Source organism: Lates calcarifer, linkage group LG5, assembly GCF_001640805.2.
Source record: "Lates calcarifer isolate ASB-BC8 linkage group LG5, TLL_Latcal_v3, whole genome shotgun sequence".
NCBI lineage: Eukaryota > Metazoa > Chordata > Actinopteri > Centropomidae > Lates > Lates calcarifer.
This window is the reverse complement of record NC_066837.1, coordinates 1,334,869-1,359,885: the sequence shown is the minus strand read 5'-3', so window position 1 is coordinate 1,359,885 and position 25,017 is coordinate 1,334,869. Positions and strand designations below refer to the sequence as shown.

At 41.5% G+C, this 25,017-nt stretch overlaps 2 protein-coding genes across 2 annotated transcripts; one reads left to right on the top strand and one right to left on the bottom strand.

The window, feature by feature from the left end:
* Window positions 1-963: 963 nt before the first annotated feature.
* On the bottom strand, window positions 964-6,973 carry LOC108874690 (equilibrative nucleoside transporter 2). The gene is made up of 13 exons (XM_018663198.2): window positions 6,818-6,973; window positions 5,879-5,940; window positions 5,709-5,787; window positions 5,223-5,374; window positions 5,008-5,147; window positions 4,072-4,206; window positions 3,754-3,851; window positions 2,618-2,693; window positions 2,444-2,520; window positions 2,102-2,210; window positions 1,896-1,981; window positions 1,620-1,813; window positions 964-1,183 (listed from the first exon to the last, which is right to left on the bottom strand). The coding sequence occupies exons 2-13, from the start codon at window positions 5,917-5,919 to the stop codon at window positions 1,072-1,074; spliced, it is 1,299 nt and encodes a 432-aa protein (XP_018518714.1). The 5' UTR covers window positions 5,920-5,940; window positions 6,818-6,973; the 3' UTR covers window positions 964-1,071.
* Window positions 6,974-8,606: 1,633 nt separating this feature from the next.
* Window positions 8,607-24,043, top strand: LOC108874697 (E3 ubiquitin-protein ligase pellino homolog 1-like). The gene is given in 8 exon segments (XM_018663205.2): window positions 8,607-8,850; window positions 16,491-16,622; window positions 20,327-20,456; window positions 21,228-21,329; window positions 21,604-21,687; window positions 21,689-21,802; window positions 21,886-22,074; window positions 22,423-24,043. Coding segments are annotated over 7 exon segments (1,281 nt in total). The 5' UTR covers window positions 8,607-8,850; window positions 16,491-16,536; the 3' UTR covers window positions 22,999-24,043.
* The last annotated feature ends 974 nt before the right edge of the window (window positions 24,044-25,017 follow it).

Sequence of the window (25,017 nt, the reverse complement as noted above, 5' to 3'; positions counted from 1 at the left end):
AAAAAATGTTTAGCATTTTATTATGAAAAGCAAAGTTTATAAAATATATTATCAAAGACACATCATCATCGTATAAAACACACACACACATATAAATAAGCAACAAACAAACAATGAGAATATTTCCCAGCAGAGCATTATAAAATACATTAATATAAAAACAAAATTCAATATCAGGATAAATTACAACAAACAAACAAAAAAACTTCAACACACACGACTCCTGACTATAAATTTACACCTGATAACCGACAAAACGACAAAACGACAAAACGTCTGGTTTGGCTGCACTGAACCATTAACATATAAAACACAGCAGTTCATTTACTTTATTTACCTGATTTACATGAACTCATTTCACTTCAGTTTAGTGAGTCTTTAAACCACAGACAGATGTTGACCCCAAACGTCAGAAAGTCAGAGAAATATACCATCGTCATTTACTCTGACGGTTCTGCTGATGATGATAACGACAGAGATGCTAACTCCAGTCTTCTCCTGCAAGTTTGTTGATTCTTATTAATTATTGTATATGGGTAATATAATCTATCACAGTCACCTTAGAGATTATATTTTGTCCTTAATCTGTTAAAATGTACATAATGGCTGTAACAGCTCCTCTACAGAGCCACTGTTTGGTTCAGTTTGTCTCTTCTGGGCTTCTGTAGAAACATGGCGGACTCCATGAAAGAGGACCCGCTCCCTATGTAGATATTCATTTCTATATTTCTATATTTCTATATTCCATTTCTGCCAATAGATGCCCTTAAATGTTACACACTGGATGTTTAACGAGATCTAAATCCCTGCAGCACCAAGGTTACACAGCAGAAACTCAATATACTGCAGTCAAACGTCTGAAGAGGGAAATCCTGTTTTGCTTTTGAGGTGGTCTTCAATAAAAAGTATATTAAAAGCACAAATCAGTACCGTGTCATAAAAAAGAAAATACTTTGTTGTGCATTGATTTTCATTGATATTTATACACAAACATGACTGACTGTTCTTCTGACTGGTGCTTCCTCTAGTTTGGCATTGACCGAATTCCCCAACTAGGATCAGTAAAGTTTCCTAAACCAGTTTTCCCAACAGGAAGGAGAAGGACGCTCCCAGAGCCAGACCCAGAACCAGGAAGAAGGTCATCAGAGTGCCGGCGGTCTCACAGTCCTTAGACCGCACGAACCTGACAGACACACAGAGTTACAACATTAACCTTTTTATTAAAGAGCAAGATCCTTTTAGTTTAACCAGAAACAGCTCTATATATCTCTACCAGACTCCATTGAGAAAAACAGGGATTTTACTGGGAGCTGCTGGAATACCACTGCCTCCTTCTGTTAGTGTGTTCTGTGTTGTTGTGTGGTACTTTTACTGCAGTAAAGTATCTGATTACTTCTGAAAGTCACACAGTAACACAAACACACTAACAGATGGAGGCAGTGGTATTCCAGCAGCTCCTGTTCTGCCAGTACAATCCCTGTTTTTCTCAATGGAGTCTGGTAGAGATAAAACACAATTTTTCTGCTGAAACAAAAGAATACCAGAGTTATTTTTAAGCTCAGCTGTGTTTTGATCTTAATGCTAATGAGACACAGCGTCTCTTCCTGCTGAGGACTCACTGTGGAGCGTAGGCCATGCAGAGACTGGCTAAGTATCCGTTGGAGAAGGAGAACAGGGCCATGATGGTGATGAAGGCACAGTCGTGACTGAAGAGGATGATTCTGGAGTTCTCGATGTTGCAGGTCATGAGCAGGGGGATGAAGACCAGACGAGAAAACACGGCGGCGGGAAACAGGACGCTGTCCTTCGACGGCTGCAACACCAACAGACTCGTTAAAAATCACAAATTTTCTTCTGCTCGATTTATTTTTCCAGGAGTTCGGCTGCAGACTCACCCACTGGACGAGTGACGGGGTGCCGCGGCCGACCAGGTCCATGGCGTTAAACACGATGAAGCAGCAAACACAGGTGAACACTTTGGCTGTTAGAGAGAGAGAGCAGGACTCAGTGACTGTAAATATGTCACACTGCACTCCTGAAACAACGGATTTTGATGTTTGAGTTTATAAAAAAGCAGCTGAATACTGTAAAGACGTCTTACTCCAGGCGGCGCTGTCCTTGTAGACGGTCTGAACTCGCACCGTGATGACAGGAAACACCGACAGGGTGACGGCAAACACACAGGTCACACACATAGCCATCAGCCAGATCTGAAACACAGAAAGTTTAGTTTTAGTCCAGACAGTCAGAGGACACATCCTTCCTCTGAACGAGTTTCTGGAGCATCGCACACTTTTCCTCCCATGTGTAAGTGTAATCATTTCCTGTGAGTTGGTTGCACCATTTTAATAATTTAGCAAACAGTTGCACAGTGTTTCCTCCTTCCCTCGACTTTCTGCAGTTTTTGTTCAACCGAACGAATGTTTTTTAAAAAGTCGTTCACCTGTTTGAAGACGGCCAGGACAGAGGAGCGCTCCTGAATCTCCTCTGACTTCCCCTTGGCTTCGAGGTTTTTCTTGTCTTGAAAAAGAAAAACAGTAAGAATGAGTCAGTGCCTTAGTTTATAAAGTGACCAGTTTAAAACATGAACGCTGAATGAGACTCTGATGAAACTGACCGGTGCTGCTGAGGAGTTCCTGCGCCGTCTCCACGTTATCAGACTGACTCCTGTTCAGGTAAAAACGAGCAAAGTCCTGCCGAGCAGAAGAAAGAGGATCATGAAAAACTGGAGTGATTTCTTTCTTCTTTTCTTTAAATAAACACATTTAACAAAACACTTCTTCAGATCTCATCACAGGAGCCAGAGCGCAAAACATCAGGTCCTACAAAGTCTGCTCTCACTGCTGTTATAAATTTGGTGGCATTTGTCTTTTTGTATCCTCAAATATTTCTTAGATCATTCCATGGCAAGCTTCACATGTTGGAGGTGTTGGATTCAACAGTTTTCCAGCAGCTGATTTTTTTTCTTTGCTGCCAAAAGGAGCATCTTTGTTTTAAAAACAACAGCGTGCTCCGGTGAAAACAGACGACCATCTGACTGTTTTCACTGTGTTGTGGGAGCACAGGACTGATAGCAAGACACACCCTGTAAAAGATGTCAGATGTTCCCATTTTTACCAGCAGACGCTAATGCTAACCTAGCTAGCCTAGCTAACATTAGCACACTGGCTAAGGTACCAGGTACCCCTGATATAAGCTCTGGGTTTTACAGTGTGTTAGCTAGCTAACCTAGCAAACATTAGCACACTGGCTAGTAAAGGTGGGCTATGGGTTTTACAGGCTGTTTCTTGTTGTCAGTCTTTTTCTGTGTTTCCCAGCCAAGGACAGCTAAACCCAGAACTTCAGTTCTAATATCAGGAGTACCTGCTTTAACCAGCAGGCGCTAACCAGTGCTAATGTTAGCCTGTTAGCTGGCTAACATTAGCTCCTGCTGGCATCAAACTCACGGGACACAGCACTGCAGCATCTTGAAAACAGGATTTTGGTCGCTCGTGACGTCAGACATGGTTTACTTCCTCTGTGCCAACATGCTGAACCTGTATTCTTGTATTTTTCCTGTTAAGATGCTAAAGTTCCTTATGATATTTTTCTCTCCAGTCCATGGAGTTTCCTCAGAAAGCTGTAATCCTGCCTCCTTTCCCCATTTTAGCTTAATATAAAAGGTGTTTTCACGTTTAGCACGATAAACAGTAATGACAGAACCAGACTGTCAGAGATCTGGAAACTGAATTTGACTTTGTGTCGTCTCCTCACCAGGTGAGGCAGCAGCAGGTAACACAGCAGAGTCCCCAGAGTGGCCACACACGGAGTGATGAAGTATCCCAACGCCGCCGAGCTTTTATCTGCGTTACCTGCAGAGGGAAACAGACGATTCAGCTGCTTTTATTCATTCACTAAAGGACTCAAATACTCTCTGTTTGCAGACCGAAGAAATCTTCTCCTCCAGAAGCACAAACAGCTGCTCAGTCAGAAATTATTATTATATCATTGTCATTAAAAGGTGTTTCCAATTCAGGACCAGTTGAGAATGAAGAAGGATGTCTGGTGTGGAGATGTTCGGCTGTTACTCACTTAAGATGGAGAGCAGCATGGCGACGGCGGCGAAGATCCCGGCCAGACCCTGACCGCTCATGAACAGAGTGCTGTACCGAGGAGGAAACAGACCGACCACCCCGAACAGACTGCCCTGCAGCACCGCACCGAACACTGCACACACACAAACACACAACGTTATTATTAACGTTATCATTGCTGTTACAGGTGTTAGCTCTGTCTTTGGTCTCCACCACCTCCAGAGGGAAATCTCTGGATCTTTAGCTGCTGAACAGGATTCATTATCACTCACGGCTGCAGCAGTAAAGTTACATTATGTTACTTTAAGCTGAGCCTTTATGCAGAGCTGCAGCACTGATCCTAGAACCAGGAAGTCAGTTAGCATGTTAGCATGTTAGCTCTTCCTGTTGTCAGTGTGTTTCTGGTTAAATGTCTGAAATAAGGTCTGTGGTTTTAACACAAGCTCAAGACATTTTCAGGTTTTATTCTCCGACATAAAATGGGTCAGTAAATCCCCCACTCCTGATGTTTGAAGCTTTTACGTGTCTTAAAAAAGGCGGTTGCTAACGAGTGTCTAAATGAGACTACAGAGGTTGTCGGGGACGTTAACATGAAAACCCATCTACTCACCAGTCCACCTTTACAGCCTCGTTGTGTTTCTACTCACGCTCTTTCAAACTCTCACTAACTTTCTAAGAAGAAAGGCTTTTGTAGAAGAGCTCAGAGCTAAATGAAATGACCAGTTGGAAGCTTAGTGGTGGAGACGTTGACGTCATGTGACCGTGGTGTAGTTGGTTTATAGCCTAACATTAGCTTCTTACTTCAAACATCAGAACAGTGGTGTTCATCTGTGAAGATGATCTGATTAACTAAACCTGAAGGATCAGAAACTTTAGCTGCTCACTGTTTATTTTCTGGAATAATCCAAAACAGAGTGAAAATGGAGGAACTCACTGTTGATGAACCAGATGGTTGCCATGGTGACGGAGAAGAAGGTGTCCGGCTGCATGTCGATGGAGACCAGAGCGGCGGTGAGGGAGAAGAGGAGCAAGATGGCGACGAGGCTGAAGGCCACGCGGATCCTCTCCTTCACCCTGCAGAGAGACAATAAAGTTAATTCAAGTTTTAACGGTTTGATTAAACCTGCGATTTGAAGCTCGTTCACTCACCACTGATACAGGAAGGAGTTGAGCAGGGTGAAGAGCAGCAGGGGCAGCTGGGAAAGCAAGGCCATCCAGCTGTCGTAGTTGTAGCTTTTAGTCGTGGCGCCTGATGTGCTGTTAGCGGTGGTGTTGGGAGCAGCCAGACGCTCGTTAAAATACTTTAACAAAGAGGAAAAACAGAAGGAAAATCATTTAACAGCTTTAAAAACAGTAACATTCACTATTTTCTGCATTTTTGCAAAACATATTTTCACTTTTTCTGAGAGCAGGAGCAGAAAAGAAGTGGTCTCTGTCACTGTTTTAATGAAACGGATCAATTATCTAACTTTGATTAAATATAAAACATGTTCTGGTTTGATTTTCTCTTCATTTTTAAACCTGACAAAAAGAAAATCACAGAATAAATGATTAAAAACCAAAACTGTGTGTGTGATCTGAGCAGTTTACTGAACATCTCTTTTCTCTGTGACATAAAGACAAAGGAGTAAGAACCTGAGAAGCCGTGATGAAGAAGTTCCAGGGCAGCAGAGTTCCCAGACCCAGCATGAAGATGATGAAGCCAACCTGACCTCTGTGGAGACAGGAAACACCGTCATGACTGAGCTGAGCTTTTACATGAAAATCATCTTCATCATGAGTTTATCAGAAAACATCAGACTGACCGGTCGACAGGAGGAGGACTCTGTTTCTTCTCGTTCCACATCCTGTTGTTTCTGTCGCGTCTCTGCACAGAAAACAAAATGAAAGTTAACTTTCATCTTCAGGTAACTAAAGACAGACATTTGAATGAGGCTGAACCAGATGTGTTTGGCTGTGAACTACAAAAACGAACCATCATACAGTGAAGGCTGAACTGGGACACCTCCACCCACCCCACCCAAAAAAACCCGCGTGCATTTCTCACGTGACACGTTTTGGACCAATCAGGAAAAAACAAAACAAAACAAACAAACAAACAAAAAGATTTGGAGGGTGGTTACACTTCCGGAGTTCAAACGGCATCAGAGGAATAAATATAATGATAATAATAATATAAGTGAATGTTCATGTGTCTTTTAAAGCCGAAAAACTTTATATTTTACAGTGTGTGAAAGTCATTCATCTGCACACACACACACACACACACACACACACGTTACTGACAGTATCCTTACTGTAACTTGGTGATAATGAGTCATCTGGTTGCATCATAAACGCCACATGGCGCCACATCAGTTCATATTTCCTGACTACACTGAAGGCATCATACAGTAAATGACTGATTTCTAATGTATTAGATCGAGTTTTTAAAACTTCAGTCAGTTTAAAATCAGCTTCTGAACAGTGACAGTCAAAATGTATGAAAGTCACATGAAATCAACGCGTGGCCTCTGAGTTCGACTGTTAACGATTAAAATGAACGAGCAGCAGGTGTAATTAACCTGTAATTCACCTTTAATTCACCGGGAATATTCCACTCACATTCTTTTGTTCACGTCGGCTCCAGAGTCTGATCTTAAAGTGAGCGCGCGGAGTGAAAGCTAAGAAACACCATTCAGAAGTCCGTTCAAAAATCACTCGATTTAAGCAACAATGACAAACACAAGGCGGAATGAACTCACCTGAGAGTCGGAGCGGGGTTTTGGCAGGTCAGACAGGTGGACCGGTGGCCGCCGTTTGAATGACTGAATGAATGGACACACTGAATGCCGGGTTTTTTTGGGCGCGCGCGTAGTAGTGCGTTTTCCGGGTTTTTCTTTTCTTCTTGTATTTTGGTGCGCTGCCAAAACACGTGCACCCAACGTATCCAGGCGGGGGGGCTACAAGGCCACGAGGAAATAAAGGAAAGAATAAAATAAACAGAATTCTTATATCATTTATTTAACATTATTAGTATTAATATGAGGGTGGGCTCAGGCTGAATGGGATCAGCTTCATTCCCTCAGGATCGTAATAAAGCTGCAGGTTGAAGATTCAAGGCTCCTGAACAAGATTTAGTAATAATGAAGGTCGCGCTTTAAAATGGAGCAGATTCTCCAACACGTTCACAATAAATGAAAAGACCACAGGAAGAGAAAAAAGGACATTTACTCGAGTACTGTACATTTTACTCCATTACATTTATCTGACATAATCATCAAATAAATATGACGATGAGAACTTAAAATCATCCAGTGATATAATTTACTTTATTTCAGCTCAGGTCGTTCTGCAGAACACACACTTTTACTTTTAGTACTTTAAGTAGATGTTGATGGTAATACTTTAAAGGATTGAATAACTGTTAAACCTGTAACAGAGTATTTCTACACTCTTTACTCATTTATAAAACAACAATAATAATCAATATAAATGTAGTTTTCATGCACATTTTCACTCCTGTTTTAGTTGCTAATATTTTTTCTTTAAACCTGTGTTTCATGTTATTTCACAGCTCTAACAGCAGATGTCACTGCCAACACCTGAGAGGAAAATCCGACAGGACACATCAACATCTCATTTCTGTCAAACTCATCAGCTGCTCTGTTTCAGGAGGAGGAGGAGGAGGAGGAGGAGGGAAACTCACCTTCATCTTTTCTTTTTTGACCTTCTGGGTTTAAGGAGGGAAAGGAAACACTGGCACTGACTCATCACCAGGTGAAACGTGACGTCTTTTCTCAGGAGCTCAGAAGAATTCATGCTTTAATCTGGTTCGTCCTGTCCTGCATGTTGACTCACATCACACTGTAGGTTTGCCTGTACCTATACATCACGTAACATCCACCTACAGTCTGTAGCACGTTCCTCATGCTCTGTTTGCAGCAACATGCATTTGTTTAATTTCATATTTATTTCACATTTAATGCAATAAAATGCATCTTAAACTATATTTAACTGTATGAGAATAAGTTAAAAAACAAACATGTGTTTTAAAAAGCAGCAATAAATAACCACTAATCCCACAATGTGCAGACAACTGAGTTATGTGAAGTACATTTTGTTCAGTACAGGCCAGCAGCCGGGGTAAAACTGTCTTAACAGTGGCTGGCCCTGTAGGTGTGAACAGGAATGTGATCAGACTGTGTGCTGAGTGGCTGCTCTGTGAACATCCCATATGTTTTTAAGGTGTCACATAAATGCTAAAACACTTCCACCTTCCTGTGGTTAAAAAAAAATCACAGGGTCATTCAGGTCACACAATAAGTAAAATTTAATGCAGAAAAAGACAGTACAGTAGTTCATTCATCGTCCCCACTGGACTTAAAAAACATGTAACTCACAGTTTTTTTTATAAACTTCTAATGCCAAAAAGCTTTGACCTTAAAACTGATCAATTCAAATCTCCAAATATCATAAAAATCCTAACATCAGTCCATTTTGAAACGGAAGTACTACATTTACTCGTTTTATTTTGAAAAGCTTAGCGGAAGTAGTTGCGGTTTTTACCGAAGAAGACTCGTTCAGGATCGAGGTTACTTCGCGTCAGAGCGCAGACGGAGCCGAACCTCGCCGAGTTTTCATTTAATTTAGTCTTTAACCGACGAAAACTCGTTAAAACTACCGGTAGTCTTAAATAGCGGAAACATTTCTCTGCTCAGAAGCCGTTAAAACCGTCGATAACCGGAACGGAGACTCCCGGGACATGAAACTGCTTTAGTGAAGACCAGCTACTTCGGTGAGTTTGTTGTTTTTTAAAGGGAAGTTTCTCTTCAATTTCGTTAACGTTAGCAACGTTAAAACTAGCTTCCCATTATCTACACACTGTGCTAAGTAACATGCTAGTCAGCTAACGAAGTAGCTACTTTGAGCTTTTCATTTTAACCGACAATAAAGACTAAACGTTAACAAGTTAACTGGACATTAACAAGCTAACAGTGTTAACAGAATAATACTAACGTTACCTATTATTTTTCATGCTGCTCAAATGTAAACATCCATGGTTGCAAGTTTTAAATTGAGATTAATGTTTGTTTTTCTCCTCAAAAACTCAATAACTCTCATGTCTCTTGGTTAAAGTTATGTGGTTTAAAGCTGAGTGTGAAGTTTAAGGCAGGTTTTAGCTAATTTATGGTATTTACTGTCATTATATTCAACATTATATTATTGGAACACCCCAAAACACCACTGTAATGTTTCTAACAGTGCCTTATAATGTGTTAGTTTATTGTTTAAAGTGTCTATAATGCTCCCGTATTTCCTTGAAGTGTGTGTGATACTGGATTTAAAGTAATAACACACATTACTTCAGGCACTTCTACTGTAATCACAGTGTATACATGCAGTATATTATCCTAAAATACTCCTTCCTGTACTCTGTACTCTATACTACTGTGATTACAGTGTATAAACGTAGTATTTTATCCCAACATACCCCTGTATTCTTTAAGGTTTGTTTTCTATGCCTGTGTGGAAAGGAAATTTAAGTTAGCTCTCTATACCTTACAGAGTAATTACAAACATTAGTCCAAGTACTTCAGCTTTAATTATTGTGTGTATCTGTAGTATATTATCCTAAACTGGGCTCCAGCAGTGGTTGTGGTTGACAGGCCGGTCTGTCCCGGTCTGTGTAGCCCAGCTGGCCTCTTTTGTTCTGTCCACACAAACTGATTAGCATGCACCATCCCACCAGAGCATCTGTCCCCGCAGACGCTGCTTTTGTTCCCTGGTTAAAACTTGAAATTCGTCCTCTTTTTGTCCAACTGTCCGCTCACATTAAAACCTTAAAGACACATCAGCTGCTTCTGCAGCACGTGAATGTCGACCTAGAGTCTGGAGAAAGTTTAGTCTGGGTGGATTAAAGCTGTCGAAATCAGTATTATTATATTAATACATGATTTCCTGCAGTTCTTGTTGCATAAGAAAATATGAATATACTTTAAATATAACATTAAATGCACAGTAAATAATAAAGCCACTAAGAGTCTCTCAGTCAAAACAATAACAAAATACACCGTTAATGATTCTCCTAGCCGGGTTTCCTTCAGTGTCAGTGGTTCAGGAGGTTTTTACCAGGAGCTGAATCCTCCTCAGACGTCTCCTCCTCTTAAAATCAGTGTTTCTCTGATGTAGTTTGGTGGACACAGGATTGCTGCTAACGTTAGCTCAGCTTGTTTCTCTGATGGTTTCAGATCCAGACGTCTGACGACTAAAATCTATCTAGTTTATCTTAATAATGAGGTTTAAACCTGAATGAAATGACAGATTTCTTTAGGTTTGAACATTACCAGGAACATCTGGGATAATGTGAGAACGCAACTCAACAAAATATAACGCAGGTCTCATCGTTTTTTTGATATTTCAGTGCAGAAAAGTTACAGATTATACCTTTAACCCCCGGAGGAAAGCAGAAGAGGAAATATGTTTCCGTCATAAATCACGTGCCTGTTGTTATGGCTGTTATCTACTCACATAAAACAATCAAACTGTTCAGAGTAATGAACTGTGTGAGACTAAATTCTACTAAAATGAAAAAAGACAGATTTTAAAGCCTAGTTATGATGATTCATTCTGACACTGGTCTTTGGTGAATCCTCCAGTGCAGCATGGAGTCTCGTCCTCAGAGTGATGGCTGACCCTGTTCCTCTGGGTCTGTGCCCTGATTTAGATCCTAACTGCCCTGAAATAATCTATTTAAACACAGTGCAACAATGGAGCTGGTGCCTTAATCTGCTCTTAATTGAATTATTAGTGTGTGTGTGTGTGTGTGTGTGTGTGTGTGTGTGTGTGTGTAAACCCCCTTTAACCCCCTTTAACCCCTTTCATCCTCCCTCCCCCGTCATGGAGGCAGTGTGATGTGTTTGACAGGCTGCTCACTGACACTTTGCCGCCACACACTCTCTGTCTGTTGCCATGGTGAGGTTTGTGTGTGTGTGTGTGTGTGTCAGCTGATATTATATTGATTTATATCAGAGTATAAATCAAATCCGTGTTTCTGTCGAGCTTAAAGTTTCCTTCCTCCTCCTCAGTGAGATGTGAAGATGTCACCAGGTGAGTTTTTTGTGGTGAGACATGAAGGTGACTCTGTGGTCTGTTGTTGTGCAGGTTTCCCTCACTCACCTGCTCAGGTCGTACCTGACTTTAAACAGCCGCTTTCTTCTCAGCGGTCTCCTTGTGTATTGAGCCTCGTCCAGTTCGCGTTAACATTTTCTGTCGTCATCATCGTTGTCTTTTCGTGTCGTCTGTACAAACATGGATGGAATGAGAAGTTCTGTCGTATCCACCGTGTCTGATATTTGTACAGAGGAAAAGTTATTTAGTGGTATTTATTGTTGTCGTTTTGTCGCCCTGTTTGGGAGTTTACCTATAAACACTGTTCGTAGCTTTGTGGAGACGTTTGCATATGAGTTTCAAATCTTGCTTGGTTACCAAGGAAAGTGTGTATCATCTCAAAGCAAACCTTCAGATTGAAACCAGTGTGAAGAGTACTTGTACAGGACTGTAACTCATGTTTTGTTTGGCTCTCACTGTCATGTATTCACCAGACTTGCTGATACAACTACAAGTATCTCTTTCTGCTCAGTGTCGATCACGTCACCTGTTTCCACCTGGTCTGTGCGCGGAAAAGTCACATGACCACACAGTCCACACGCTCCACCGCCTAAACACAAGCTGATCTGAGCCCATCAGCTCTTAATGTCAGTGTAGATAATGAGTCGAGGTTGTCATGTTCACACACGCACACTTGCTGTTTGATTCAGTCACAGCCTTTTGCAGTTATATGATTTGATTTCACGCCTGTGGTGGATGCACACAGCTGACTGTAATGAGTTTTGCCTGGTTCAGGCTTTGTTGCACCTGCTGTATTTGGACAATGTGCACCTTAATCGTTCATACCTGCAGTCCTGTGACTCCACACGCCATCATGTGCAGTAATTACAGTGTATTTCAACCCCTCCTTCAAAATAAAAGTCTGGTGCAGTGTCTGTCTGTCTTTGGTGTTCATGTGAGAGGCAGTGCTGTTTATCATCTGAAGCATGAATGAAGTATTTAATATGAAATACAGGACAGATACCCACAGGAGAATGTGGTTCTAATAACCAGAGCAGAATAAAGAGCATCAGAAACACTGTGAATAATTTCCAAATTATTAAAGTACAGCTATTAATAAGAGCAGGAGTTGTTATGAATGTCTATAGCACAGAATGAATCATTTTCCCCTTTTATTCACTGATTATCAAACATTCAGCGATGAATATGTGACAATTCATATGCAAATATAGTCAAATATCTGATGCATTTACAGTCTGGTTTCTATATAATTTTTCTAAATGGCGACATCAGAGGACACAGGTTTGTTTCCAGCTGTGGTCATGGAGTCTCCTCATGTTATATTTGAGCTGCAGTGATGAAACGAGCATCGACACGGTCAGAGAGAAAAACCAATCATCGTTAGTGTCAGAAAGTGTCCTGGTGTTTAAGTTGATGACGATGAAGTTAACCTGCTCTGTTGTTTACCACGTCTCTGGATAAATAATTCACAGGACGTCACCGTTCAGTCTGGATCTGTCAGCTTTCTGGATGATTATTCATCATCAGTTTGTAGCCTGTTAGTAAATGTTAGCAGAGACTCACACAGGTCAACAGGTGTGACTCTGTTCCTACAGGATGAATGGACGTTCACAGTTTGGAAAATGGAGGAGGGAACATTTATAGAGTTAGAAAACACTGAACAATCAGCAGGCTTTTAATGTGTGCTGTTCAGTTTTTGCACAGCCATGTTTAGGCACTGAACAGAAGAAAACCAACAGAGCAGGAGACACAATAAAATAACTGTAACATGTATAAAACATCAACAGTTTGTTAAGAATGAAATAAAATGATGCTGAGGTTTAGTTGTTGCTGTGGCGACGCAGTCCAAACTAAAGGTCGTGTAAAGAAACTCGAAGCAGCTTTGTGTTGTCGAGGCTGATTAGAAACCATGAAATCTGAGTCACAAGCGACGGATAAAATCAGCTTTGAGCCGCGACGTGTGATTCACCTCGACGTCAGACCCGGGGGGTGGAGATGGGGGTGGGGGGGGGGAACGCTACGTCTCTGTCACGAGAGGAAAGAGAAGCACAACACAGCGGCTGTTTGAGAGGAGTGAAGTCACTTCAGAAGTCACCCTCCTTATCTGGTGTCCAGTTACAGGAGGTGAATGGGTCTCTGTCTGCCGGCCGCTCCACTGCCTCTGGTCAGGAGGCGTGAAGCTGATCAGGGGGGCATCTCTTTTTCATGATACGTGCAACTATAAATATCCTGAACTTCCACATCTGATTATGATTGATTAACCATTAGGTTTAGAAAGTGTCAGAAAATTACAGTAAGATCCTTTTTGTTTAAGCAGAAACGTGGCTATATATCTCTACCAGACTCCATTGACAAAACCAGGAATTTAGCTGGAGCTGCTGGATATACCACTGCTTCTCTCTGTTAGTTAGTTTGTGTTACTGTCTGACTTTCAGTGGTGGAAGAAGTAATCAGATACTTTACATAAATAAAAGTACAACACAAAAAAACTAACTAACAGAGCTATTCCAGCAGCTCCTGTGTTCTGCTCAGTTAAATTCCTGTTTTTGTCAGTGGAGTCTGGTAGAGATATATAGAGATGTTTCTGGATCTTCCTCTTTAATAAAAAGCTCTGTCTCTGGTAGGAATCCTGTCATCATGTTATCAGACTCTGAGAAGAACAATCTGAGTCTGTCAGTGACAAAAACAGGAACTATAGTGGACGTCCATTAAGGTGAACAATTGACTGTTGACCCAAAAACATGGGAAGAGAAGACCCAGGTTAAAAATGACCAGTTGTCCTTTAATCTTCCCATCCATTGAACTGTTCTTTTTCTCCAGCTTATCCAGGTCATGGTATTTTTTTTTTATTATTAGCTATTAAGTCAGACTGGTAGCTGTTGTTGCACCTTCAGCAGTCCTGTTGTCTCAACACTTGCTAACACAGCTTAACGATTATCATCATCACCATCTCTTCATCACATGCCACATCCTTACGCTTCTGATATTTTCCTGTTCTATGTGTTTTTCTGCTCTCTTGATGGTGTTTTTGTTTCCTGTAAATCAGCTCTGTCACGATTTTATCTTGACTGTTTGTTGAATATAGAAACAGCTGCAGATTCAGTCTTGAACCAAAGTGTTTGAAACCTTTATTTGCTGTTTATTATGTTGAAATAAAATAAACCAAACCTTAACTATTTTACTCCCTCTGATGTTTGGGTTCCAGACAGATTTTGATTTTTACGTCCTGTGTTTTGGTGTTTTTATTTGGCTAATAGGTTAGTAAAGCAACAAGATATGTGAAAACAGAAAATTAATTAATCAGTGTAGTTTCAAGAAACTTGGATTTAAAACTCCAGGATGAGCTAAACATGCAGCTAATCTGTTCAGTTTGTGTTTAATTTGCAAGAATCATAGTCATGGAAACCAAAACCAGAATGTACATGATATCTCTTAGCGTGAGGTTAACAGCTTGCAGGGTTTTTCTCAGCTGCGACTGACACCAGTTTCCACACAGCTCATTTATTTTCACAGAAAAGTGACGGGGACAGTAGAAAAGATAGGTAGAGAAAGAAAAAAGGAAAATGATGGAAACTCCTAATTAAAGTGATGATTTTCTTTCTCTGGACAGAGCATTGTTTAGAAGACAGTTGGTGGTTAGATGATCATTTCTGAGGCACCTGTAGTGGCCTGAAGGGACTTTTTAAAGCCTGAAGTTTCTGCAATCTAAAAAACCCCTAACCACCTTAAGGTCTCCTTTAACATTTATAGATTTCCCATTTCTAGAGAGATAAAAGTAACACCAAGTTGAAAAGCTTCAGTTGACCTCTTGTGGTTGAAAGTCGCAGGTGTGTTGTGTGCTCAGAGGCTTGTTTCCTCAAAATCTGTCCATGGTTGTAGGTTGTTTGAAACTACAACTAGCAGCTGTGAATTTATTTTACTTCATTCATTAGGATATTTCAAGTTGTTTACCTGTCATTTGTCATTAAAAACCAGTGTTCATCTCTGATATCCAGCTAGGAAACTTTGAAAATATCAAGATTTAGAAACAGAGTTTTGTGCGTTTGTTACAGTGGCAGCACTTCCTGCTCCAGAAGGAGAAAGGGATCATGGGTAACAAACCATGGCTTTGTTTTCTGTACATAAAAACCACCTAACCGCTCAGATAACTGCTCTGCCCTCTGTGCAGAGGACACTGCTGCTCAGCGAAGTTACGTTTTGTTGCTGTAAACAATGCTGTGTTCAAGTTACATCGGAAACCAGAGGTCAGAACTGGGAGTGATGTCACCTACAGGTTAACAGCGTTCCAGTTGAGAAGTTAGAAAAACATGGACGCTCACAGAGTGTAGACAACTTCAGAACAAATCTTTACTCCACCTGAAGAACACCTCAGTTGAAACTTTCGACGAGGAACATGGAAATTGTGTCTTCCGAGAACAACTAGAATGCACCAATACTATTTAAAATCAGTCCGAATTATCTACACCGTCGGCCTCTCGTGGCCATTAGAGGAACTGCAGCTTCATTTTTCAGTTTTTTTAAATTTATTCTAAGTTAGAATTCAAAACCCAATAATCCCATTGGCTTTTTGTGGAGGGAACCAGGGTGATGCTAACTTTCAGGCTGGCCCACGAAAATACATCATCCCTGCACCACTCTATTCAGTCTGAGTTCTCTTACAGTTAGCATCTGATGGCCATTAGAGGAACTGCAGCTTAAAGTCCCATTTAATTTTGAACTGTACCAAACCCTGAATAAACCTGAAACTCTTCAGTTATAAAATCAACCACATCAGAGCAGAATTTGTCATAACAGCCAGTTGTATAACTCTCAGATTTCTGATGACTGTATCCTCCTTGGCCTTTTGACATCAGGGCTGGCCTTCTGAATGAATGCTCAGCTTGTGTTTTTGTTGTTGTTGTTTCTTCTTTCATGGCACAAAGGATTATAACATCAGTTCCAGTGTGCTGCTAAGTGAGTCACCCCGTCACGGACGCAAATGGCCCTGTTTTACACCTAACAACCCCACTCAGTGTGCTGCAGTGAATACATATATTGTCTGCCACTGTTTGCTCCCGGCTCCCAGCACAAAGGCAGTGTGGGCGTATTCTAGTAATGTATGATGTTGTGTTGACGCCTTTGTGTGAATATCTGAAGAGGGTTTTTAAATATTAAATTAAATATTCAATGTGAAGCCGTTTTCTGAAACTTGTAGGTTAAAAAATCTTTAAAAACATGAGGGAAAATTATTCTCTTTGCACATATTTGTCATTTTTCAGCAGCCAAGAATCATCAGTAAGTTTGATTTTCCTCTGGTTGTGTCCTCAGGTGATGGAGTCGCTCTGAGGGTGGCAGCGTAAAGAAGGCCGCACAGATGTTTTCACTCGGACAGGAAAACATCTCCACCTCCCCAGCCTCCACCAAAGGACCAGTCAAATATGGAGAGCTCATTGTGCTGGGGTAAGATACTCACTCATGAGGATTTACATCTGCAGTGAAAACTTCCATGTCGTCAAGAACGAGCTTTCACAACAGTTTTAGGATGAACTCGTGGAGACTTGTTGTAAATCACTGATCCTCCACACTGAAAACTTAATCTGCTTTGTCTTTTTATGAGGACACTTTGTTTGCATAGTGTTCTAACTCAGGTGTGTCAAAACTCATCTTCGTGGTGCTTTCAGGGACACTTAGACATTCAGTAATCATGAATCAGCTGGTGAAAAGCATGACAGAGGTTATGTTGTCCCAGTGTCAAGCTCAACACAGACAATAAACTGTGAATTTGGACATTTTTGCACAAAGTTTTCATGAATGCACCAGTAGACAATACTCGACAATACTCTGCATTCTCATTTTCTTTTTCCTTTCATTCCCAAATGTCTGAAAGAAATTGGAAAAAAGGTCTTTGTATATTTGAAAGTGTGGCATGGAACATGCCGTAAAAAGATCGAAAGCTTTGTGAATTAATATATTTAATGCATTTAAAACTAAAATGAAAGAATCAGAGTCAGATTCTCTGTGTTTTTTGAGTTTGTCTTTTGTTGTGTTTTCTGTCTGCAACTTTGTGTCTTTATTTTGTGCGGCTGCCCGGTCTCCCTTGAAAAAGAGATTCTAAATCTCAGTGGGACTCTTCCTGGTTAAATAAAAAGGTTAAATAAAATAAAAGTAGAGATGCCTTTTACACCACAACATCAAGAGAGAAGTATACACTGTGGTATGACCGGATGTTATATGAGATTTTTAAATACTACTACTAAATACGATTTCAGTTGAAGCTTTTCTATGAAGACCTTTTTTTTCTCATTCAGCAAAAGAAGACCATGTCCTTAAATGTTCGACGTTGTCTGAACTCATGCAGCCGAACAAGAACTTTGCCTGAACAAGAAGAAAATCTTAAGTCACTACAGTTTATGATGAAACAAGATTACAAATCTGACTTTTAGTACTTGGCTGTTTATGATACTATGGACTTTAGACTAGGGATGGGCATTTTAGGAAATTTTCTTTGTTGTTCATCGGGAGAATTAATGATCAGTTATCGATTAATTATTACCTTTTATACTGAAAATTCCTTTGGCAGAAAGTAGGCTGCTAAAGGAAGTGTGTTTTTCCTCAATGAAAACTTTATTCCAAGAAGGAATAATAGTCCAACAACAATCCTCTTAAACAAAGCCTTTAAAGTTGAACAGAAACAACAAAGATCTGTGATGCTCATAAAGGGAACGAACAAATTAACAAACCAAAGCTACGCTGCTTGACAGAAACACAACTGAGAGAGACAGTACAAAAAAGTTATCACCAACATTTCTTAGCTGGAAATATGGAAGCTGGAAATTTCTGTCTTTGACGAGTAATTTTAACGGTGTGACGGAAAATATTAGTGATTTTGAAACCTTGACTTTTTCAAACCTCTGTATACTTTGAAACCAGTAACCAGCCCATACCTAGTTAAATTTTAATTGCGTCTCCTGCTGGTTGCTGCCACGCAGTGAAAATCATTTTATGATATATATGAATGCATCGATTAAATTCCCACGCGATTGACAAAATTCTTCGCGATCATTCAATCAATTATGCCCAACCCTCTTCGGACAAATTGTGGTTGGTAACAAAAACACATTGTGGTTTCATGCCCATCTCTAAGTCTTTAAACTGAACATCTTGGTTTTAACATCATATTTAGATAAGGATTTGTACACCATTAAGTTTGTCCAAATAAATCCAATAAAACAAATCCCTTCAACTGCGCTCCGTGCCCTCCAACGTTTTATAAAATACAATCCAGTAGTTTTGTTTGGCAGCAGCATAACGGAGTCTAAATCCAGTTAAAGTATGTTGAGAAAACTTGACCACAGTGAAGAAAGCAGCTGACTTCCTGACTGAAGGCCATTCACTGTGGACACAAGAGAGAGCCTGTGGTTCAGGGAGGTGGAGGGATGTCAGGAGAATCGTGGTTTCAGACCCTTTGTTTGCTTTTGTATTATAGTGGAATTAAACTGTCTGGGAGAGCCTCCAGACGACAATTACACTGGTCATAAGGTTTTATTTTAAAGAGCCATACACTTTGTGAAAACAGAGGTTGTGTTTTGTGTCACACAGTGGAGCCACAGTGGAGCTGTGGTGGTCTGAGTTTGTCTAAGAGTGGAGGTGGCCGTTACTTTATCTGAAACGCAGGAAGTTTGCATTATCCAGTGAAAGAATGGCTCAACTCTTAACTGAGCTCCAATGTTTGTTTGACCTGTGGCTGGCAGCCGTCTGGATCCGAAGATAACCTCCAACTCAACTGACTTCTGATTCAGAGCTCTCAGGATTTTTATTTTCAAATGCTGCACAACTCAGGATGAGATTAATATCCTTCATGGTGTTTCTGCAAATGAAAGTAGTCGAGTTAAAGTTGTGTTTAACGGGCGTCCTCATGGCTCAGGTGGATTAAATTGTAAACCACAGAACCACAGCTTCCTGCTTTTGAATCTAGATTGAAACGATCGTTGCTCTTCAGCTTCTTCTGTTCAACAAAGTTTCCTGTTACAGGCCCTTTATGTGTTCAGCCTAGCCTAGCATAAAAACTGGAGGCAAGCCTTAAAAACAGTCTGATTTATATGGTGTGTCTTGCTCATGTGTAGAGACAGAAATGTAAAAAGCAGATTGTGGTTTCAGCAGCTGTTAACGTTGGAGATATTTGATGTCCAACAGATGCGGGGAGCAGGAGTCGTGTCCTGTCAGGTCTGAGTTCATCTCTACTGTCATCAAAACCCAACAGGGTTGATTAACTCAAGCCCGGCTAGAGATACATTCATAGTATCAGCGACTGTTCATAAAGATGGACGACCCATCTCTACTTCCTCCCTCTGTACAAAAATATGCCGGATACGAGCTCTGCCATCTTTGTACTGGTGACGTCATAGAGAGCTGCAGGAATGAGTCCTGACACCTGATACGTTTGATTATCATAGTTAGACTGCAATGAAAATACCTGTGTAATAATTCTTGTTTCTGTAATTGTTGAGGATGCACAAACACAAAGTTCGACCTGGACTTGACTTGACTTGAAACCCGTCGGTCTTGACTTGTGATTCCCCACAGCTAAGACCTGACACTTCCTTGTGACTTGCAGAACAATGGCTTTGTCCCACCTCTGGCTGATGGTGTTTTTGTTTTGTTTGGATGGACGCACTTAACACGAAATCCAGTTAAAGTATGTTGAGAAAACTTGACCACAGTAAAGAAAGCAGCTGACTTCCTGACTGAAGGCCATTCACTGTGGACACAAGAGAGAGCCTGTGGTTCAGGGAGGTGGAGGGACGTCAGGAAAAGCTGTGGCTGTGGTTTCTGACCTTTTGTTTGCTTCACATTATTGTCTCCAGAGCTGAAATAAAGACGTCTGGGACCCTAGACAGTCAAATCCTTTCAGCACTTGGACGCCACATCAGTAGGTAATCTACTGTAGGGCTGAATGATCGGCTGAATTGATTGGGTTTTTGGATGATTAATAACACCTAAATATTTACCTTTATGTTTCTGTCTCCTCAGGATTTAAGGTTTGAAATGTCACATTAATCTTTAAAACCATCATGAGCTGCAGTCGAACCTTAAATATTGAGCCTCGTTTACTGCACGATGTCCTACACAATAAAAACAAACAGCATGTTTTGTTTTTATTTCAGGTGCAACGGCTCTCTGCCCAACGGCGACAAGGGCCGGCGGAAAAGTCGCTTCGCTCTGTGCCGCAAAAACAAAGCCAACGGCGTGAAGCCCAGCACCGTCCACATGACCTGCACGCCTCAGGCCGCCAAGGTGAGAGCTCAGCACACAGGTAGAAGTGGCCGACGTCCGTCATTATTTCCAGGTTCATTCATGCCTTTGAGCTGTCGTAGAAATCGAAGGTAAACATGAAGAGAGCAGGAGAAGTTTGGTGTGCGACCATTTTTCCATCTCAACAAAAATCAGTCAGGTGGAGTTACTTTACCCTCTTATGTGGAACCTTTTGCATTCAGATGAGTTACATTTTGGGAAAACTGTCTGCACTAAACAGCCTTTTATCAACATACTTTATTAACGTTTGATATGATTGATAACTTATTTGTTTTGTGTCTAAAAGACTCTCAGTTGTGTTTCTGTCAAGCGTTGTAGTTTTGGTTTGTTAATTTGTTTAATTTTAAAGTCTGTGTTTAAGAGGATTGTTTTTTGAACTATAATTTCTTCTTGGAATAAAGATTTCATTAAGGAAAAACACACTTTCTTTAGCAGCCTATTTTCTGCCACAGGCATTTTCAGTATAAAAAATAACGATTAATGGATAATTGATTGTTAATTTTCCTGTTGACCAATCAAGGAAATTTCTTCAAATGCCCATCCCTAGTTTCTGCACTGTCACCAGGACAGAGGATTTATGATCAAAATGTTCAAAACAGTGAAAAACTGTTCTCGCTCTGCAGCTGTAGTTGATGATGGCTGCAGTTCACTCTTTTCTTTACAAGCATGTCGCATCGTTTATAAAACATGAAGCCAGTTTAGGAGAATCTAGAAGTGTTGCTGTAACAGTGCATCTCTCCTGTGTTTCCTCAGGCCATCAGCAGCAAGGAGCAGCACAGTATCTCATACACTCTGTCCCGGGCTCAGACGGTGGTGGTGGAGTACACCCACGACATTAGCACCGACATGTTCCAGGTCTGTATCAAGGAGCTTCACTCTCTTTTACCTCGTTCTTCTTTCTCTGAGATTCAGTCCTGCCTCCTGCACTGTGTGTAAATTAAGAGAAATATTAACAAGAATAATGTGCAGCTGGTGTTCCATCACTGGTGGTTGATATCTAGACTTTGTTCACGTCATGCTGTAGGTGAAAGGACCTTGAGGCAAAATAAAAGTCTGAACCCCCCAAAAATTCTGACGTTTGCCTTCTCCAGGCGTGAACTGAAATAACAGTCTGTGTGTGTGTCGACAGATCGGACGTTCGACAGAGAATCCCATCGACTTTGTGGTGACGGACACGGTGCCCGGCGGTCAGAACCACGCCGACAGTCAGACCGATTCAGAGCACGATCTCCCGCTTCGCCTGCCGCATCATCTGCCAAAGAGACCCGCCGTACTCTGCGCGGATCTACGCCGCGGGCTTCGACTCCTCCAAGAACATCTTCCTCGGGGTAGGCCGAGCTCACGGCTTCATCGCACCTGCAGAGGAGTCGTTCTTAACTTTTGGTTAACGCGAGCTCTTTTCTTCACGCAGGAGAAGGCGGCCAAGTGGAGGATGCAGGAAGGCCAGATGGACGGACTGACCACCAACGGCGTTCTGGTGATGCACCCGCGCCACGGCTTCAGCCAGGACTCCAAGCCCGGCCTGTGGAGGGAGATCTCGGTCTGCGGCAACGTCTTCATGCTGCGGGAGACCAGATCGGCTCAGCAGAGGGGCAAGATGGTGGGTCACCAACATACACGAGCAGAAACTGTGGTGTCAGAGAAAACCACAATCAGCTGATCTCAGTTAAACTCAGTCAGTGTGAATGTGTGTCATCCACCTGCCTACACCACCCTCCCTCTGATCAAACAGACGCTGATGAGCAGGTGTTTCCTCTGAATTCAACACGTTTCTGACTCAGTCTCAACAACCAAATGAACTTTACAACCTTTACAAAGGTTCAAGGAGATTTAATAATATTTGTGTAATATAATATATAATATATAATAAAGTGAATTTATCGAGTTCAGCGACAGGTTGTGCTGCTGTGTCTGACCTGTGTTCTCTCACCCTCCTCCTGCTCCTCAGGTGGCGTCCGAGTCTAACGAGCTTGTTGACGGCTCGCTCATCGACCTGTGCGGCGCCACCCTGCTGTGGCGGACGGCCGAGGGCCTGGCGCACACGCCCACCGTCAAACACCTGGAGGCGCTGCGGCAGGAGCTGAACGCCGGGCGGCCGCAGTGTCCCGTGGGCTTCAACACGCTCGCCTTCCCCAGCCTGCACCGCAAAGACGTGGATGAGAAGCAGCCGTGGGCGTACCTGCGTTGCGGCCACGTGCACGGCTACCACAGCTGGGGCGGGCGTCGCGAGCCCGAGGCGGAGGCGGAGCGTCAGGAGCGGGAGTGCCCCATGTGCCGGGCGCAGGGCCCCTACGTGCCGCTGTGGCTGGGCTGCGAGGCGGGCTTCTACGTGGACGCGGAGCCGCCCACCCACGCCTTCGTCCCCTGCGGCCACGTCTGCTCTGAGAAGACGACAGCGTACTGGAGTCAGATCCTGCTGCCGCACGGCACGCACGCCTTCCACGCCGCCTGCCCGTTCTGCATCCAGCCGCTGGGCGGAGACACCGGCTGCGTCAGACTCATCTTCCAAAGCCCGCTGGACTAGAAACCTCGAGCCTTAACCAACAGACGTCTGGACGTGTCCTGAGTTCTGGGATCAGAACTTAATTTTGACATTAAAATGAATTAAACTCAACTGTGATGAATATAAGAGCATTTACTGGGATGATCTCTGCTCCTGTTTTTAATATCACGTATGATCGAGGCTGTTTCTCTCCTCTGGACGCAGCTGCAGAAAACCTGTGATAATGTTCGATTTGCCTTAAACTTTCTTATTTATTCTTTCACCTCTCGTCTTGTTTTTGTGAATCAGTGCAGAATTTAACAGCAGCTGCAGTCAAACACTAAACATGATCATCCTGTTGGAACATGAAAATATTCAACTCCAGAAAGAGTTATTGGTTCTGATCTATGTCTTTGTTCTATGAAATCAAGTGACCTTCCTCTGTAGTGTTGACAGAATAATTTTATTTTAATGAACTTAACAAGTTTTATCATAATTTAACTAAAAATTGTTTGGGAAACTTCTGAAGCTGCCGCTCTTGTGACTTGAAACATCTAGAATGAATATTTGTATTTTTATTTTCAGTAAAATGAACTGTAAACCAGCATTAGTTTTTTATCTATGTAAGGACTTTTAAACACTGTAGGTGATGCATCGTCTCCCAAAGTGCTCTTAAAGGAATATTCACCCTAAAAAAAAAGTAAAATACTGAATATGCAACTGCTGAAATACCAACAGCTCCTGATGAGGATTTCGGACTTTTCCTCTAGCGCCACCGTGAGGCCAAAGCTCCCACTTGGAAATCAGACATTCAGGAATTTATCTGGGAGTTTCCTCCACACCTCCGTCTTCTCCGTCTTGTTTTAAAAATACCAAAATGACTCGACCGGAGCAGACTGTGTTTCAGACGCTGACATGAGGCGACAGCAGTGAACTCTGTGTCGATCAGTGAAGTATTTGATGGTGAACTCTCCTTCAGTCAAACCAGTAAAACCTCAGCTGCGCCTGTTGTTTGTTATTTCTCTGTGTCAGCTTAATACTGACTGTTTTTGTACCAACTGCGAATAATAAAATCTCTCAGCTGAGACCTGAGCGTCTGTTTGTGTTTGAGTAGAAGCCACAGATCACTTATTCTGTAAGTGCGACACAACAAAAAGGGAATTTCAACAAAGTAAAAGATGTGATTCTGGGAAATCAGTACAATAATCAAACACGTTCTGCATTAGAAAGTAATCTCATCTCAAGAAAATATATGCATCTTAATAAAATATTCCAGCTGATATTGAGCTGGATTTAATCAATAAAAGGCTTCAGCAAAGGTTTGGATCCCAGAAGAGGAACAAGAGTGAAACCACCTGCACAGCTTCTCATGAAATGACTCCAGTTAAAGCTTGTTCATCCATTTTGGGGTCAAGTATTTTTCACTTATATTTAATACTCGAATATGTTAAAGTGTCACTGTGTTTTGGAGTAATACCTGGCACCAATATTTCCTTTGAGACAAACAGTTCTGTCTTATTTTAGACTTTTATGCTCATTTCAGTTCAAGACAGTTTGATGTTTGTTTTTGCAGTGAATGTTATTTACCTTTAACAGATTTACATGATTAAAATAGGATTTTACCAGCATCTCAGTACAAGCATCATTACAAGCAACTTTGATGATTAATTCATCAGATAAGTATTTTTTAAGGGGAAAAAAAATGCAGCTGTTCCAGTGAATATTCACTATTTTCCACAGTTTTCTATGATAGTAAACTCAGCTGATCAGACAAAACATAAAACCAGGTAACGTTCACTTCAGCTTCAGGGAATAAAAATAGGTATTTTTACTGTTTTCTGACATTTTATACAATGAACAATGAATTAATTATTGAGTCAGTCGTGGTTAAAACCTGTTAAACAAATGTGATTAATCAAATGAAATAGAAATAGAGTAGAGTAAACCTGTTTTATTTCAAAATGTATTTCATCTTTATTTAATCAGGTAGAAAAATGATTTGAAACACTCATAAAAACATCAGGTAATAAAGTTTCTGTGGTTCCACACACAGAGGACCGG

Excerpts from the sequence above, each read along its gene's own strand:
- LOC108874690 (XM_018663198.2), bottom strand. The coding sequence starts at position 5,919 with ATGTGGAACGAGAAGAAACAGAGTCCTCCTCCTGTCGACCG. Across the intron at positions 4,207-5,007 it reads AACCATCTGGTTCATCAACA|TGTTCGGTGCGGTGCTGCAG; the intron begins GTGAGTTCCTCC and ends GTGTGTGTGCAG. Across the intron at positions 3,852-4,071 it reads CATGCTGCTCTCCATCTTAA|GTAACGCAGATAAAAGCTCG; the intron begins GTGAGTAACAGC and ends TTCCCTCTGCAG.